Below are 19581 nucleotides of genomic sequence, written 5' to 3' on the forward strand. Positions count from 1 at the left end.
ACAAAGAGGACACATCCAAAATGGCCTCCTGCCCTCATGAATAATGTTCAAGTTAATCCCTTTCATTCTCAATCTCTCCTCAGCTGAGCAGCCTCCCAACATGTGATGATAACCATGGGAGAGTCGGGCGGCCATCTTGTGAAAGAGGAACTGCCCTGCTTGTTGTCGAGCTGTCATGGACCGTGCCTCCTGAGCAGCACATGAAACGCAAGAACACCCAGTCCTTGTGGTGAAAGAATATGTAAAGTAATCCAGCCAGATGGTCTTCTGAATGCGCCTCAGCCTTGTTCACTGTGAACACCAGGAACTTTCCAGAGACGGCCCTTTGTGAGCTGCACTGAAAGAGATAGCAGGCAACACGCTTTTCCCACAGGCTGGGAGAGCAGTAACAACAGCAGCAGGAGCAGCAGCAACGTCATTAGTTTCAATGGGCCCTCTTCATAACCTTTAAAACCAGCCACGTTTTCTTCTTTTATCTCTCAAGCTCTGCCAGTCACTATGGGTTAATTGACAACCTGATCTCCAATGATATGAGTGTGAGTGTATGTGTGTGTGTGTGTGTGTGTGGGGGGGATCTACCTCCAGACAAAGAAAAGACAGCAATACAAAAAACAGTACTGTTCACCTTGTGTTGTTTATGCGATTGCATATCCAACTGTTTATTCCATCCAGTGATGGCAACGACTTGTTAGTGAAATTGATTAAGCTCTCTCAGACCGGGAGTGAAGGACAATGGCTGACAGTGCCATGAATCTGTTGGCACTATTATGACAACTGCCTCTTTGTCATCCCACTGCGTTCACCACCAGTGTTGACTTTTTCCTCCTGCACCACTGTCACTCGTCCCTGCGGGGGGAGAGAAAAAGACGCAGGCCGCACAGTATGTACATGAGTTTTGGCAGCAGGCCAGTTGGCATCAGCTCCCTAACCCACTTGGGAGAGGGATTTTAAGGTGCAAAGCTAGTGCAACTTAGGACAGGAAACCTGGATAGCACAGTTTAAGAAAACAATCATGTTTGCATTGTTGGGAAACAGTATCTAGCAACTGACTCACTAGTCTTGTGCAGACAACACAGGTGTCATAATACAATTCTTAGCCTCGAGTTAAAGAAATGGGTCTGTGGTTTTCTTATAATAAAAATACCTTCATGAAAGCTTCATTGAAATAAATCACTGGAGCTATTTAAAATGTTCCTTACCAAAAGTTCAGGAAAGGATGTTTTATAGACATTTTTTGTTATTCTCATGGTGTTTACTGACTCAAGTGCCCACATAGTTTTCATCTCTTTGTAGTTTGTGCCTATAGCTCTGCAGAAAGTTTGGTGAGGGTATATGAGGTAGTGCACTTTGGAACACGACTTGGTCCAATGAGCGGCAGTCTGCTCTGACGCCGCTGCTGCACGCTACCGGCTGCCCCGCCCCCAGCATGGATACAGCCAGCAGGAGCGCGGCGCATAGGCATACTGTCACTGTGCCGCTCAGCACTCTGCTGCCATCATGGGAGTTTTCACATCAAGCCAAGATAAGTTTCCAGACTTGCAATTACCGGCAAAATCGTTCTAGTGCATAGAGTACGTCTCTACCGGTGCTGTTAGGGTTTCGTCTTAGCCGATTTGTAATCAATATGTTATTCTTGCTGAAACGCCGGTAAGAGTTCTCTAAACAGCATCTACCTCCCCATCAGCACCACACAAAGGGAGCCGCGGAGTTGAGTCTTTTAACGAGCTGTTGTTGTTTTTGTGAATGTCATAAAATCATTTGGGCTATTTTCCTTTTCGAAATGGATCACTTTGCAGCAGAGTGCCTTGTGTCAATGTCCAGCCGTGCAATTGTTCATGGTCCTAAAGGGAATAGAGAGATCAAACCAGAAACTGTGGTCTCTCCCAGGAACGGAGAAGAGACCAGGGAGCCTCTGGTGAAAGACAACTCTTCTCTTTTTGTCGTGGCCAGAATTCTAGCGGATTTCAATCAACAAACCCCCGCCAATTTTGCCGAACAGGCTAAAATAAGAGAGGATAGCTTGGCACCAGAGCTGGTCGGCGAGGATGGAAACTCTGCCACACCTACTAGCAACCCCGTCGACACACGAAAGGCCAAACGACTGAGGGCTCGCGCAGAGCAAGGATACATCCTGAAAAAGCACAAATGCCACTATTCAGGTTGTGAAAAAGTTTATGGCAAATCGTCCCATCTCAAAGCCCACCTAAGGACGCATACAGGTCAGTTTCATTTGAAGCGAGTGTTTCCTGGGGTAAGAAATGAATGTAGCCTACTGTAACGTTTTGAAATAAACTAGCAGAGAGTGGAGGACTTGGGATTTATTTCTGTAGCACTGCGTTTACTCGGATGCACTTTGACTGCAGTTGAACCACATCAGTGCCTCCGAGGCATACAGTGATGTTTGCCTTGTGGTTTCCGTGTCCTCCCGTAGTCTATTAAAGAGACGAGTGTTTATCGTGAGAGTGCTGTTGCATTTTCTGTATCAAGTCTGTCTCCATTAACCAATTGGTCAGTTTTACTTGCTTCATTGTCACAAAATGGAACGTAGTGCTATTCTACCAAAGGCTTCACAGGCACGCCCACTGGAGAGAGAGAGAGTGTGTGTCTGTGCGAGAGAGAGAGAGAGAGAGCGCGCCGTGGTCAATGCCAACAACTATTCCTTTGCTTCTTATCTTTCCTATCATTTCTATCATGTTGGTGAGACCCCAAGGCTGAGTCAGAATATGATAGAAAGCGACAGGCTACAGCACATAAAGATTGGGTCTGCCACCCGCTAGCCACGTACAGCCTACACCTCGTGTTCCGAAAATACGCGTCTGCTATTTTCACCTTTCGGGGCGACAAAAGATAGCCAGCAGCGTGGCGTACCGGTCATAAAATGCTATAATCAGCCAATAACGAGCAGACCGTCACGTTGGTGCGAAAAGTTGTCGAAACTGGCGAAGTCAGCCCGAAGTCACGTTGCAGGAAGGGGGGAAACGGCATGTGCTTCGGATACAGCCCTCAATCCAAGGATGATTTACACAAATTACGCATTATTCGACCTTCTCGCAATGCAGAGGCGCTCCTCAAGATGAATAGAGGGAGAAAAAACGATGGAAAGTGCAAAAAAGTGGGGGTTGGTGAGAGTTGTGCAGTTGTCCGTCTGACTGTTAAGCTCTTTGTTGTGATGTGCCACACCCCCGGCAGACAGACTGCCAGCCCAGCTGATCTGGCCAGCAACAGACTCAGCTAGCTGAGCGCCGAGGAGGAGCAGCACTGCCGGGGACTGCGACTGTACAGACCGTGTGCTGCACAACGCCCCCCTAGACATCCAAATCACACTGTTAAACAGACAAAACGTAGACCACTTAAACAATAACAGCAACATAAAATAAAACAGTGTCCCTCATGTTACAGACCAATTCCACAGCCCAAAATGATTTTTAATGCCACCCCACATATCGCCATAGCATATAGGAGAGTAAAATGATACAGATTAGACACAAAACACTTGCTGGGCTGTTTTTCTACAGCTAGTGATACTGTAGGCTTCCCAAACAATGCAGTAGCCTATGTCTCAGTAATAACAAACACTTATTACTAACGTGTTAATTACAGCTGTCATCAGGTAATATGTTACCTGTCTAGGCTACTGGGTAAAAGGCCATTGTGGAAAACGGGTGCAAATCAGTTGTAAACAGTTGTTCAAAGGTAGTTTTTGAGTATGTTCATCATGAGCGAAGATGTGGTGTGCACTGTGCATATTCCAGTATTTGTTTATTTAGTTGTTGAAGAGCTAGAAACACATACCAGACATCACTATATCACACACATCTAATGTGCATCAAAGAAAACCTTGTTTTTCCCAATTTAGATAGAGATAGATCGATAGAGAGATAGATAGATACCGTACTTTATTGACCCCCAAGGGGAAATTCAAGGATTTTAATCCATTTATCATGTCATTTACATTTTACAGAAAAGGGGTGAATGACATTTAATGTGTTGTTACATCACCTTATATGGTACATAAACAACTACCCCAGGTAGCCCACACATGTTTACATATCTTTAAAAAGTGTTTTCTTCTTTTATTGGATATTTCATGGAAAAAATAGATAACATATTTAGTGTTTTAAAAAGTCACAGTGAACACTGAGATTAACCAGCTTTCTTTGTTCCTTAGAACAAGGCACTAGTGTGCAAGAGACTGTAGTCCATGGTATTTGTCTGCCAACTCTACCCTTGTATCATATTTTTCCAAGCCTGTATCACTGGTTGCGTTTGCATAGTGAGAACAAACTGTGAAAGTGAGAAAAGTTCTGCACGCCTTGACTGACTTGTTGTAACACACTTGTGTGGTTATTTGCTCAGTGTGTCGATAAGAAATCCCACTCGATGTGAACATGTGACTGCAGTACACCAGCAATTGTGATTGTGAGTCTGGCATCGTTCCAATTTGTGGATCATTATATGCAATAGTGATGTGTTGACATATTTCCTAAAGCTATGACTGTTCTTAAGGTCAAACCCACAATCTATATCACAGTGTACACTATATTTTTCCACCCCCCCCCCCCCTCTCTCTCTCTCTCTCTCTCTCTCTCTCTCTCTCTCTCTCTCTCTCTCTCTCTCTCTCGCCCCCTCTCATTCTCCCTCTCTCTCTGTCTCACTCCTTTTTCCTTTGTCAGTGGTCTACCGCTTAGCTCTGCTCCCTCTTCTTGGCTCTCAGCTGGTATATTCTATCTTCCCCAACTCCTGATTGGGCCCTGCTCCAGCTTCTGGCTTTCGATAGGCCCGGGTTCCGGTTGAATAATGAGCGCTCCGTCTCATTTGTTTTGGTAATCAGAGAATGTGGGTCATTTGAGTTCAGCAACCCACTCCCGGCCAACCTGCTGCTAGTCCCGGGCGCCTCATCCCATCGGTCGGCACTCAGCAGATTTTCCACCAGCCCCTACCAATAGAGCAAAGAGAAAACGGATTGCCCTTGTCCCTAGCCAAGCACCACACCGTTTAATTGAAGGGGGGGGGGGGCATAGTGTTATAAAAACAAACCAAGACAGCCAAGTGAGACGGAGTCCTCAGTTGACTTCAGCAACGCCCTGAACTTGCAGCTGACTCAAGGCCTGAACTCTGCCTCATGTCAGTTGTCTGGCTGAAGCAGGAACTGGGCACCCAACTGCATCCTGCATGGATTGCGTAAGCTGCCCCAAGCTCAGCTTTGTTCATATTTTTTAGATGAAGGGGGAGTTAAGCCTTGACCCAAAAAAATGAAAAGCAAGCGAAATGCTGAATTATCATCTGTTTTAGTCATTTAGGGGAAACAGCCCTTCAAAACAAAGGTGGAAACATTTCAATGTGTCTCCAGTTGTTATCTGAACTGTGCTTGTCCAGGCTGTCCAGGGTTGGCTGCATACTAGTGCTGAGACTCCTTCTATCTCACAGACCATAACAAAACATTATTATTGTCTAGGTTTCAGAGCAAGTTTAGCACAGTGTCCCATACAATGTCTATCCCAAAAAAGCATAATGCATGTTGGACAGCAATTGGAACAAACCACATACTTTTTTTTATTTATGTTCAGAGTTGAGGAGAAATTGCATTGTTCAGTGATGGATTTAAGAACAGTTTAAGAACTCCTTAAAGTTGATGCAGTCTCTGTGTTCCTTAAATGCAGATATCTGGAGTTGAGAAACAGCAGAGAGGGTTTGCACATATAGTAGGTGTCTGTGGAAGAGGTCCAGGCTTATGTCAAGCCATGGCCAAGTCCATGCCACAGTCAGGCGCTATATGGGTGGTTTCTAGCTTATATCCAGCAGATGCTTTACTGTGATTTAAAAAAAAAAAAAAAAAACTAAACCTGTTAAAAGCTCCAGACAGAGAAACTGACTTTTGGCTCCTTGGCTTAGGCATACTGGCTGTTAAAACCAGTGCCAGGAGATATGTGTGGGGTACTTGGAGTACATATATAGCAATATATGCAACATTTATATGCCATGTGTTTTTATAGTAATCAAATACAGCACAAGTTTTAAATGAGTGGAAAATGCACACATTTTTTCTGTGTTCTGTTTTTTTTGACCACCTCTACCCCGTTGAGGCTCCATGGTAAATTACCCTAGGTACCTTTAGGCGAAGTAACTGAATCTAACTGGAGCAAAGTCGAGTGGGGGCCCTTCTTCCCCGATAGCAAACTAGTATGAGTTCTCACTCAAAGACCACGTGCCGATCCCAACCCAGTGTAATTATGCTAGCTGTGAGCTTTTTTCCCCTCTTCTCTGTAATTGTTATTTTAACCACCTTTTGTTGCATCATGGCCCAGTAATCCAGTGGCAAAGCTGGGGTTCTATATTGTTCCAAATCAGAATGAAGTCACTGGAATGACCCTGCTTTGACCTTTTGTTTTAGAAAGACCTATATTGGTTTAGTCCGCCTGAACCTTTGCTGACCTGTCACCCGCAGGAATGTTTGTGTGCAAAATACACTGGTGCCTGCGGAGAAAGAGCCGTGGCAAAATGTTGCCTGACTCGTTCTTTAACAGTCCTAAGGGCAAATATTGAGGCACGTGAGTGAAGTGTTTTGGTGGTTTTTACTATTTACTAGTTTACTATTTACTAGCTTTGACCACAGCTGTTGGTTTTAGACATTTTCAGTAAACAGTTGGTTTTAACAACATTTAATGTGCAATTTACAGTATTTTTCAGTCAAATTACAGGTTTTGACCAAGGGTTCATGCTTCAGGCAAAATGATCTACATTTTGCCTTCAAAACAAAACACATTCATGTAATGAACTAAAATAACACCTCAGTTCAACTTCAGCATCAAACAAATATAACGTACAAGGCTTTGACGTACGAGGCTCAGATACCATGTGTATTCCTCATAGTAATTAGGTTATGACCGTACCATCACAAGAGAGATGTGGGGAGGTCAAACCAATTAGTCAGCCATCACCACAGAAGTAATAACCATCTCTGTGTGGGCATATGGAGCTAAATAAAGACACACAAACATGACGAGATAGGTGATCAAAGCCCACTGGCTCCTCAAAACGAGAGGCAGAGCAATCCCAGATATGGATCCCTTGCCAGATCTAGGCCATATCAGGGCTAGACCCATATCAAGGCCTGATCTGGCCTGAAAATCCGCTGTAGATAACTATCATGGCACATTAATGCTGATGTCATGTTTCTGGGAATTAAGAGACAGGTATAAAGGAAGGGAAGATGAGAGGAGGCCTGGAGGCTTAGCGACTCCTGAGCTAGCGCTATAGCCTAATGCCCACTCTGCATTATTCATCGTTAGGAGTCGAGGCTCTCGCTTGAGGCCATCATGCCATACTCTGGATGCGCCACAGGACTCCGTTCCTAAAGTAAAGATAGATGTCTCTAACTGTACATTACTCTGGCGCTGTGTTCCCATATGTGTAGTATGATAGCATGTTCACGGAATACTTTTGCAGCATTTGCTTGTAAAGAACAAAGATCTAATGTCTGGTCTGGTGTGCTCTTATGCATACTAGCATACCTGTGGATATAATTGGACCTGCATCATAGTCGGCTATCTGCCACAAGCTTTCTAGCTGCATCTACAGTGTCTACCACATGTTGAGCTTGTACGCATATTTATGTGAGTTTGGGGATATTCCTCATTGATTAGCATTTGAAAACAAGCTGTAAGAGCTTTTGCGAAATGTGTGAAATATTTGGTGAAATGGGAGGATGTTTTGGAGTTGCTGTAATCCAGATTTCATTATCTGTTCCAAAACTTGCTTTACGTCAGCCTGTTACTCAACCCCCCCCCCCCCCCCAAAGACTTCCCTGTGGTACACTTTGTTTATTTATTTATTTATTTGTTTGTTTGTTTGTTTGAGGACTTCATTGATTCACATTGATGGATTCACATTGAAAACGTAAAGTCTGTGTAAGTTAATTAGTAAATTTGTTGATTGGCTAACCCATGATGTCTCCTCGTGGTTTGAATCTGTGGCCTACATGCAGGTCCTTGAGTTAGGGTTAATCTCTCCTCCCCCCCTATAATCTAATCTATTGGCTGTGTACAACTCCATAATGTCATCTGCGTTCATTTAACTGACTCATACAGTTGTGTACCATTCTTGTAATTACGCTGATCTTATATCATAAGGGCTGCAGCATGTAGTTAAACTGTCATCCATAATGTTGGGCCAGCATAGGACTCGTCACAATAACAAATAACAGCACTAAGTCCTTAAAAGCGTCATTCAGTGTCATTGTGTTTTCAGTGAGATCACTGCCGGGAGATGTTGGGATAATATGACACAAAATGGCTGCATTTTTTGTTGGTTGTGATTTTTGTCGGGGGTTTAGAGTGGTTCAGGCTTGTCTTTGTGTCATCATGCGGAATCCTGAAGCGTAAGCAGTAGGGGCATTAGGACCTGACAGACTTTGGGGTGGGGGACTAGGATGGTAGGGGTGTACAGGGCTAAGACGAATGGCCACTTATTATGGAGTCTTCGTTTGAGGTGCTTGGAAGCTGCAGCAGGTTTCGGGTCTAAGGTTACCAGACAGCTTTGTCTGATCTCCTGAAGCTGGGTGAGGGTGGGTCTCCCCTCCCGACCTGAGCGCTTGTGCTAAGCTAAGGAAGAGGTGGGGGGGGGGTTAATGAAACTATAAATTGACGCACAAGACCCAGGGCAAATGAGCTTTATGGGTGAATGAGAGCTAAGTAGTATGCTGGTTAAGACGACGCATGCAGTTTGCAAGTGATGACCCCCTTTATGAAGCCACGCCATGCTCTGATCAATAGAGATTTGACAGCTCCACATGGGCTTGATAATCAATGTTTTTTCAATCAGTCTTGTTCCATGGTCTAGCTACATTGGCTCTCTTGCATGAATGAATGCCACAAACAGAGGTGTAACTGTATATTGTGTGCCTCCTACATATTCTCCACCTGCGTAGTTAGTTGAGAAAGACAGTCTACTGCCTGTCATGGTCCAGGGTCTCAGTTCAGTCCTGGGTCCTTGGATTCTTTCAGAGCCCCTTTCTTGCTGCAAAGTTGGTCAAAATAGTTCCCTCATTGATAACCTGTGCCCTATTTTGAGTATACGTTTGTGTGTGTGTGTGTGTGTGTGTGTGTGTGTGTGCAGGTGTGTGTATGCATGTGGGCATACTTATATATTTCAGCTCAACCTGGGCCAGTTTATGTTTGCGTGCGTGTGTGTGTGCATGCGTGTGTGTGTGTGTGATGTGTTATCTATGTGTGTGTGCATATGCATGTGTGCATGTGTGTGTGTGTGAGCCCAGCCCAGGCCAGTTCCGCCCCCATAGGCAGCTGCTCTCCCCGGCACCCCCTTATTATTTCCTCTGGCCATAATGGCCGTAATGTGACATAAAGGGAGAGCCTTGCCCACTCTGCCCCCGATGTGCTCATTAAAAGTCATCCCTTTATTCGAAGGGGTAGCACCTCTAACCCCGTCCCCCACCCCTGCTGGGAGACCCTTTGCAAAGGGCCCGTCACCTCTCCACATAGGCCAGGCAAAGACACAACACTAGCAATCAACCGCAGCAGCGTTTGCTATATCACAGAAACAAAGGCCTTAATGGCATATTTTACAGTCTGTTTGACTTGTCTTTGCTGGAAACCTCTGGGCTTGGCTGGGGTGGCCCTTTGGTATTGTGCTCTGGGGGGCCTCCAGGGCCACCTGGAGCTACAGAGGACTTGCGTGCGTGAGTTAGTGCGTGCGTGCGTGCGTGAGTGCCTGCGTGCGTGCCTGCATGCCTGCGTGCGTGCGTGAGTGCGTGCGTGTGTCATACTCTCAGATGTTTTGTGCTGGCCACACAGCGTAGAGGTGCCGTGTCGAGTGTGGCTGTTTTTAGGATGTTACAAAAGAAAAAGCCACAGGATGAGTCATAGTGAATCAAAAAATCTCTAAATCTTTGTGGGGAACTCAAACATGCTTGAGGGGGCTCTAAAATACTCCAATCCATATTGGGTCTGCTGCCTGTTCTGTTTCTATACCAGTCTCTGATGTGTTACTGTGTGTGTGTGTGTGTGTGTGTGTGTGTGTGTGTGTGTGTGTATGAGCGTGTATATAACTGAGGTGACTAGATCCCTCAGCAGGTCAGCCACTGTGTGTGTGTGTGTGTTTGTGTGTGTGTTCTCTGACTGGGCAATCCTGCCCTGCTCTGGTTTCCTGCCCGGCTGCCCTGGGCTGGATGCCAGGTTACGGCACCGCTGGGCACAGGAGGCTGGGCTGTGTTGTGCTGTCTGCCCCAGGCATGCCAGCAGCCCCTGTGGCCCCGTAAGCCAGCCATGTTTCCAACCAGCACGCACGCAGGCACACACTGCCCTGTGTGCGTGTGTGAGTGTTTCTCTCTGTGTAAGTTAATGTGTGTGTGTGTGTCTTATGGAATATATTCTCCTCACAGTGGTGTGGCTAAAATTCCTGTCAGTCGGACCCCAACCACCCCTCTCTGGTTTCAGCCCTCGCTGTGCTGTGCTCTGTTTATTCTGTACAGTCGTCAGTCAGACACCACCACCATGAGAGGAAAACTCTTCATTCCGCTGGGAACCTCCATTTTAAAAATTCACCCTAGTTTGTCGTTTCAGATGATTTCCTGTTGCTTTTGTCTTCTCTGCTGTAAAACGTATGGATAATTATTTTAGTTCCGCTCCAGTGCCAGCACTAATCCCATGACTTTAGGGCACGTGACCTGCAAGTTCTGGAGGCTTCGGTCAGTGAAGGGGTGGGGAGTGGGGGTGGGAAAAATCTGTCGAGGTGGCACTCATATCTTTACATCTGGCTGGTGTGTGAGGCCGTGGCCAATGGAAAGCCGGCATTAGCCAAATCCACTTTATTCCCGGTCAGGGATGTAAATAAAACTGAATGGATGGGGGCTAACCTCGGCTAATCTTGCAGGTTAATGCCCCGGGCTTTTGTCCAGCTGACTGGTCCAGGGGATGTGTCTAAGAGGGGGTTGCTCTCCAGCCTCTCTTTCACCCTCTCTCACTCGTTTCCATCCATCTCTTCATTCTCATCATTCCAAACATAAACAGGGCAGTGTGGAGCGGTCCTGTGCGGTCAGTTGTTTTTCCTCTCTTCTTCGTCCACGCTGGGTGGTCTATGTTGATCGCTCATCATCATAAGCAAACATGGCAGCACACACTGCAGGAATCCACATGTAAGCAATGGGGACCAGAGAGAGAGAGACCCATATGTACGCTTTTGCAGTAGGCTTCCATAACTGGAAGGTAGAGAGAGAGTGTGTGTGCAAGAGAGAGAGCAATACCCAAATACATGCAGTGGTCTTCCATAACTGGAAGGGACAGAGGGAGGGAGAGAGAGAGAGAGAGAGAGAGTGCCTTTCCTTTCCTGCCGGAGTTAAAGCTGGAGTTATATCAGGCCACGGTCGGTCCGGCCCTGCATTTGCAGACCGCTGAGCTCATGTATTCTTTAGTTGGCTTTGGCAGCGACTTATAAAAGCCACTCTGTTCCTCCCAGCCCTGGCCCAGCCCCCCTTTCCCCCCAACCCCCCCCCCCACGCCTCTCCAGACCCCCTTCCATGGGTTCCCACTCTCTGTTCCAGGACTTCCAGCTATGACTGCGGTATCCAGTGAGTGTGTATGTGTGACGGAGGGAGATGGTGGAGAGTGCATGTGTGTGTATGCATACGTGTGGATGTGTGTGTGTTTAAGTGTGTGTGTATCTGTATGTGTATTTGTGTGTCTGTGAGCGTGCTCAGGGGCCTTGCCGTTCTTGGCAGCCTGACACAGGAGGGGTGTCAGTTACCTCGGGCAGGAAGAAGGGGGATCTTGGAGGCACTGCAACAGCTCTGCGTCTCTCCACCTCCGTGACACAGAAGCCATCTTGAGCCGGACACTGAGGCTGTCACTCGCGCTCGATAGGCAGGGCATAGACGCCATCTTGAGCTGGGCACCGAGGTTCAAGGGCACAGAAGCCATCTTGAGCAGGGGGCAGAGAGGCTCTCTCACGCTAGGGTAGCAGGCCTTTTGCAGGGGCTCTGATCTACATAGCTCAGCTGTGCTCTGTTCCGCTCCACACTGCTATGCTAGGCTATGCTATGCAGTGTGTGGGCTGGTTGCAGTGCACAGAGGGGGTGATTAGGGTGGGCGTGAGAGAGAGAGAGAGAGGCGCGCTGTCGGTGCAGAAGGGTGGATGGGCTGTGGGTGGTGGTGTATGCAGAGAGGGGGTGGGGGTGGATGATAATGGTGGTGGTGGTGCTGCTGGTTGAGTTTGAAAACTGGGAGGATGCACTGTTGTCAGTGCAGAGAGGTGGAGGAGATGGTGTAGAGGTGGGTGGAGGGGGGTAGGGGTGGGGATAGGAGATGGTGGATGATGATGGCGGGGGTGCTGGAGGGTGGAGATGGAAGGCAGGTTGAGGGCGGATGCATTGCTGCCGTCGCTGGCCTCCGCTGATGTAGGTCACCCAGTCAGCCGATCTGATTGGCCCAGCCGCATCTGCATCCGATCTGATTGGCCCAGCGACAAGACAGGGGGAGGGAACTCTGACAGACCAGTGGAAGAGTATGAGCACAGTCTGGTGGAGAGGGAGAGGGAAAGAGCAGTGTGTGTGTGTGTGTGTGTGTGTGTGAGAGAGAGAGAGAGAGAGAGAGAGAGAGAGAGATAATTGTATTGTAATGTGTGGACTGTGTGTGTGTGTGTGTGTGTGTGTGTGTGCGTGAAAGAGAGTCTCAAGTCTCAAAGTCTGCTTTATTGTCAATTTCTTCACATGTCAAGACATACAAAGAGATCGAAATTACGTTTCCCACTATCCCACGGTGGAGACAAGACATATTTTACCAATTAGGTCCACAGACAAACATAACATTCAAGTAAACAATATAAAAAGTAAAAATAAGAAGGCACATACCATGAAGAAAATAAGAGCAGCAAAATTTGAGTTGAAAATGTGCAATTGTGCATACAGTAGACAGTCAATATAATAGTGCAAAAGTCAGGCCAATAAATGGCTAAGGTAGTTCTGTTTGACCTAAGTATGCAAGTGGCATAGTGGTGCAAGTTATGTAAGAGCAGCAGAAGTGTGTTCAGAAGTGTTTTCAGGACAACAGGACAACAACAACAAGTTGCAAAGTGTGCAAGTGTACAAGTGGAGTAGTGCAAGGCAGCCATTGTGGGTCCAAAGTCCAGGATGTTATGTAGCTGAGGGTAGAGGGGGGAGAGAGTTCAGCATCCTAACAGCCTGGTGTACGAAGCTGTTGGTGAGTCTGGTGGTGCGGGAGAGGAATGTTACTGTTTCCCTTAATGTTGTCAGAGTTCTAATTGTTTCTGTAAAAATTGTTATGCTGCTTTGTTTTGTGCTTTGGCAACACTGTACTTACAGTCATGCTTATAAAGCAACCTTGAATTGAAATGAAAGAGAGCGGTAGATAGATAGATAGATATATACTTTATTGATCCCCAAGGGGAAATTTAAGAGAGGAATGTATACAGTTACAGATAATGTATGCAGAGAAGATGAATGAATGGATGGAGTAAGAGAGAAGAATTGTGTGAAACTATAGAGTAAAAGGGAAGAAGGAGAAAGATCTTAAGTTATAAGGAGAGATGGAGAGAGCACAGTGGATGGATAGGGTATAAATGGACAGAGTAGAGCCCAATGGCAGATAGGAAAGAGGTGGATGGAGAGAATGAGAGAAGGAGACAGACAGAATACATTGGGGAAGAGTAGAAGAAGGAAAATGGAGAGGAGTGCAAGAACATGTTAGCAGATAGCTGACAGATTGAATGGTTGCAGAGAAAGATAGGGAGAGAGAGAGAGAGAGACAGAAAAGAATACAGAGATGGAATGCTAGTAGAAAGAAAGAATTGGAGGTGACATGGGGTAAAAAAGATACAGATAGAGAGAGCGAAAGTGCAGAAGAGAAGAGAAGAGAGAGAGAGAGAATGTAGAAGAGAAGATGAGAGAGAGAGAAGAAGAGAAGATGTAGGAGAGAGAGAGGGTGTAGAAGAGAATATGTAGGAGAGAGAAGTTGTAGAAGAGAAGATGTGTGTTAGCAGGCTGTGTGTTACCTTTGCTGTGGCCTGTGAGGAATCCGACCCTATACAGCGTCATAAATCTGCAACCCAGAGCCACAGCCCAGGGCCCTGTCTCAGATGAAAAGAAACATTCAGATAGAGACTTGGCCTTGTGTGTGTGCACATGTGTGTGTGTGTCTGTGTGTGTATATGTGTGTCTGTGTGGACCTGAGTGTGTTTGTTTCTGTATTTATATGTATATATGTGTGTGGGTTGGAGGGTGTGATGACTCTGATATTTCTCAAGGGAAGGTAAGAATACTTGAGTGTGTGTGTGTGTGTGTGAATGGCGTCGGTCTGCTGTCTGCAGTGGCCTTGATGAGATAGTCACGCCGCTGCCGCTGGGATATCTCTCACTGGGCATGAGGGCTTCTCCAAACCGTCTTCAACTCAGTGCTTTACTCACTTCTCTTTGTGTTCAATGTTTTCTACACAAATTGTAAGATCTCCTGTAGAACAGTTCATTGCCTGTTTGCTATGCTCACTCAGAAGTCCAGCTCCTGGGTCCGTCGCTCTAGGTCTTTCCATCTGTCCCCTGCTCTGAACACTGCACTGAACTCATTGGTGGCACTATTGATTACCTAATCTCATCTGATGTAGCTAACATAGAACATTTTCATCGCATTGCATTGGCTTCAATCAGATGTTCTTGGAACACGTATAGGTCGATACGCAAGTAACCAGGCATGTTTGTGGCAGGAATAGGTAGAGCCACAGGTAACCAGGTGAGCTTGGTGCAGGTATAAGTAGACACATAGGCTAAGCAGTCGGATTGGACCAGAGAGCCCTTGTGATAGTCCGAGGTGAACGGAATGCTGGTGAGATTGGATCAGCGCTCCGATCCAGCTGGCATGGCGTTTGAGCGAGTGAGACCCGCAGCCGATGGTGTGTGTGGAATTGAAGATAGATAGATGGCGTATATCTATCTGCCCCCTCCTCACTGCCCGTGTCTGGTGCCCGTCTGTGCAGACGTAAACACTGGTGCTAACGGCAGCAGCTGTCCCTGTGTCCTCAGCTCGCCAGGGTTAAAAACATCACCCGCAGATCAGGAACCTGCCTGTCAGCCTTTTCCCAGGTTAGCCCAGAACAGCAGAGGAGAGAGAGAGAGAGAGAGATGTGTAACTTATTGAGCCAGCATATCTTTACATTAGCACAGCAGATCTTTAGATCACTGCACCCTTGAAAACACATGCATGAGAGAGATAGAGAGACAGAGTAGAAGAGACTGACAGAGAGAGTGAGAGAGACAGATAAAATGGTGGGGGGGGTGGGCTCCCCAGTCTAATTGACAGAGTACTAAGTGATGAGATGGCCAGCGCTGTGAAACATGGCCTCCGACCAGGAGAAGGGACGGGGCCTGTGATGATGGGTAACGGCCTGTCTGCCTGAATCAGCCAGCCTGTGGTTGTTTGTCAGGCCTCCTGCGTGAGGGGGGGGTGGGTGGCTTGTAGGGGTGAGTAATGGATGATGCTCATGGCGGTCTTATTAGAAAGCCTCACTGTGGTAGAGCATGCTGGACTAGGGGCGGTGCCATTGTTCCCATCCTGTGCGTCTGTGTGTGGAGATTGTGAGTGTGTGTGTGTGAAGAGATGCACAGATTTTCAGACAGCCCTGACCTGTTAGCGTTAGCATATGACCACTGAAGACAATAGACGATAATAAATTAAATGGCTCTTCTACGGCGCGTTGCTCCCCCGCCATAAACCCAAGGCTGTGTTTATGACTGGAGACACGCCCAGGAGTCCTTTGTTCCACCCACTGTCGGCTGTATTCAGGCTGCATGCACTCAAGCTCGCCTCAGCTCAAAGCCATGAATGGAGCCTGAAAGACCTGCTTTGAGGCTCTCGCTCTGGCACTCAGCAGTGCAGTGCTCCCCTATGCAGATACATGCACGTACACTCATCCACACATACAGACACACACACACACATAGACCATATGCATACACATACAGGCACTAACACACACACACACACATTATGGTTTTGATTAACAGACATGAATTTCTTCACATTGGTTTGGGTGTCTGTCATAATTAAATGATTTGAGACACTCCTCTCAGCCCATGTATCTGATTTATTATTTGGACATTTCATGACCCAGAGGCTTGGAGTGATTCTTCTTGAGTCTCAGACTGTGGGTTTTCTGTGCACGCTGTGCATATGTTAAAGCTTATGCTATACTCCCCGCCAGTTTATAGCCAGGCTCCGTCTCATTTTATTTTAAATACCATTGCTGCTTTACGAGTGGGAGTGTCCTCCATGCATGGGTCCTTTCAGACCTGGCCCCTCCTACCATCCCGTCATGCTTTGCAACCGCCGCAGGCCGATGAGGTCATTGAGTGGGCTGTGCCCAGGCAGCGTAGACGGCACGTGGCGGTGGGCGAGAGGCCTGCCAGAGTTTGTGCCTGGAGCTGGAGTGGGAGTCTGAGTTGGGTCGGCCATCTTATCATTAGGCCTGTGGTTGAGCGGAGCGCTGTGCCCTGGGCCGTGGTTTTGGACGAGGTAGTCTGGCTGTCTGTCTCCCTCCCTTTCTTCCCTTTCTCTCTCTCTCTCTCTCTCTCTCTCTCTCTGGTTCCCCATGCCTGGCGTGAGGCCACAGCCATGAACACTGAAGTAAATCATTCCTCTTCTGATGAGCACCAGTCTGCGCTACTACGTCTGTGCTGGCATTTTCAGCTCAGATATCTGCCCACCACTACCGCCAACTACACCCGCCCCCACGGGCAAGAGGGAATGAGAGAGGCAGAGAGAGAGGGCAGTTGGAGAGAAAGAGATGTGGAGCTCCCTTTATTCCCATTTCACTTGATGAGGAGCAGTGCATCTTACCTAGCACAGCAGGAGCAGAGAGAGAGAGAGATTTTGAGATTTTAACTCTTTCTTTATTGGTTTACAAAAACACTGAAAGATTCACACAATTAAACTTTTATAGGATAAAAATTATGTTAATTTTTTTTTTAAAAGGACTACAAAAGTTGACTAAAGTGCAAATTGTCATCAATGACGGAAGACGGAGAGAGAGAGAGAGAGCCTTTCTTCATAGCTATGGTCATGTTGCTATGTAGTTTCCAAAAGGTAGCTATGCAGCAAAGCAATAGATAATGGAAGAGAGGACCTAGCTTTTTAAATGTGTTAAAGATAGTTTCGCATTTACCTTCTAAGCACTGGTAGCTGCATCTGGAAGGGTTGCTAAACGCTAAGGCCACCAAGGACATGGAACTTGTGCTCAGTAAAAATGAAACATTTCTTTACTGAACAGTAGTTGGTTTAGGAAACCATGAAAACAATTCAGTTACATGAATGAACGCAAGCGTGATCACAAGCCCCCAGCTCTTTACAGGCCTGCATGAGACTTCTGCTGGATTTTAGGCTTTGTCTCGTCTTGTTCCGTTGTCCTTGGGTTGCGTCTCGTTTCTCTTCTCCATTTTTGTGCAAGCTCCTCTGCAGAGCGGTGCGATGTGGAGGTGTTTTAACTCCGTAAAAAAGGGAGAGAGGCTGTCTAGCTAGCCGCGGGGGATCGGGATGCACAGCCTCCCTCTGCTCCACTCTCTCGTGGTTGGTGTTATGCAGACCTGTGTTCCCTTCACGCTGAGGCAAAAGAGAACCATGTCTCACGAGCAACAATAGCCATGGGCTGCAGGAGCCCAGATGATTTTTTTTTTCACTGCTAGCAAGAGATGAGATTGTGTGTGTGTGCGTGTGCATGCTTGTGCTGAGTACATTTAAGGACACCCACAGTCATTCAGAGCAGGATGTCTGGCTGGTGAGAAGGGGGGCAGTGAGTCTAAACTAGTGATGCCTTAGCGCTCAGGCAGTGGATCGTGTTTTCTCCTCTCTCTCTCTTTCTCTCTCTCTCCCTCTCTCTCTCTCTCGTGTGTGTGTGCCAACCATGGATGAGGAGACGCCAGGAATTTTATCTCCCTCTCACCAAAGGATGCTGGCCGCTGGGGCAGGTGACTGACGCTAAAGGCTCCGGGACTGACGTTAATTCTCCCCCTGCTCCTGCGGGCGGGAAACTATTAAGTTCCTCCCGCCACTGTTAGACACCCCCCCCCTTTCACATCGCCGCTCGCTGTCTTTTCAGGACTCGCCAAGCCATTCACAAGGGGTTTGTTCTTCTTCTGCGTTTGTCCTTTTCGTGACTCTTCATATCAAATGAGAGGGTGTGTGTGTTCTCCTTCGGCGTCCTAGCCGCAAAATGAAGTGGAAGGAAACGGCTCGAGGAGGGTGGGGGAAGAGAGGGGAGAGAAGCGTCGAGTGGAGCAGTTTTATTTACTGACCCAGTGGCCCCGAAAGGGAACAGTTATATAACTCTGCTACCTGTGACATAATCGCATCACCTCGGAGGAAGACACTGGCTGCTACTGCCACCCCACCCCCCCTCGCCTGACGCTGCTACTGCTTAGCTGAGCGTACAGCACAGCACAGTGCAGCGCAGTACAGTACGTATTCATGATGTAACTGCCTCACGGGGTAACTGGGTCACTGTGTGCATTAGACGAAAGCCCAAAGCTTCCCTAATTACCCCACCCCACCCCTCCTCCTGCTAACCATCCAGCACCCCCCTCCATCCTGCGTAGCAGCCTGCCTCTGAGAGAGAACGGGGCGCGGGCTGCCAGGGTTGGACGGCAGCCAGAGAAGGCCGGCCTATGGGCTGGTCCCGACGTCACACACCGGCCCCGAAGGCGTCTCCGCGTCTCGTTTCACCCGCGCGCCACGAGTGGACAGCGTGACGGGGGCAGAGAGGAGGTGAAGAGGAAAATGGAGGGAGGGAGGGATAGAGAGAGAGGGTAGAAAAGAGTGGCGTGGCGTAGTGGTTATCTTGCTCCTGTGCTCATTACTGAGAATAGCGCTGAGCTGTGTGGAGTGTTGAACCTGAGCCCCTCCTGTGGGCACTGGGTCATTGTGGGCTGTGGGCTGTGCCCCTGCCATTGTGTTCCCATAGAAACAAAGGGGGGCCCAGCGCTAACCCGCTAACCCACACCACCACACAGCGCCCAGTACAAATCAGCTCTGGGCAAGGCTGTCGATCCACCCCCCACACCCCGTCAGTGTTATGAAACACTGATCCTGTACATCATGTCTTCCTTTGCATAAGTACATCCCTTGCTCATCTGACACACACACACACACACACACACACACACACACACACACACACACACACACACAAACAGGCACACACACACGCACACATACAAACACAAACAAGCAGACACACACACACAAACATCAAATTGTAGGCTCACTCTCATATACATACAACCATACACAAAAACAGACATCTACACACCCACCCACACACACACACACTCACACACATCAAATTTTATATTCACATACAAACATACACCCAAACAGACACAAGCATGTATATATAATTAAGACCTTAAGCTTTCACACATGGGTGTGGGTTGCTGACATCATTGTGGGTGGATGGCAGGCTTGTGGGGCCGTTCTGACTGAGTGCCCGGCCGGCCTGACTCCTTTTTCAGATGCTTGGTGACACAGCGTGGCACTTTTGTGTGCCCACGAGTGTGCATGCACACACACGCACA

The 19581-nt window shown here is 47.6% G+C and overlaps 1 protein-coding gene across 1 annotated transcript in view; it reads left to right on the plus strand.

Annotated features, from left to right (window-relative positions):
* Positions 1-1467: 1467 nt before the first annotated feature.
* Positions 1468-19581, plus strand: part of klf13 (Kruppel-like factor 13) — a 25807-nt gene continuing 7693 nt past the window's right edge. The window contains exon 1 of the mRNA XM_042108941.1: positions 1468-2219. Coding sequence (XP_041964875.1) covers positions 1781-2219 — 439 coding nt within the window. The 5' untranslated portion in view covers positions 1468-1780. The remainder of the gene's footprint in view (positions 2220-19581) is intronic.

The sequence above is a fragment of the Alosa sapidissima genome, chromosome 11 (assembly GCF_018492685.1).
Source record: "Alosa sapidissima isolate fAloSap1 chromosome 11, fAloSap1.pri, whole genome shotgun sequence".
Classification (NCBI taxonomy): Eukaryota; Metazoa; Chordata; class Actinopteri; order Clupeiformes; family Clupeidae; genus Alosa; species Alosa sapidissima.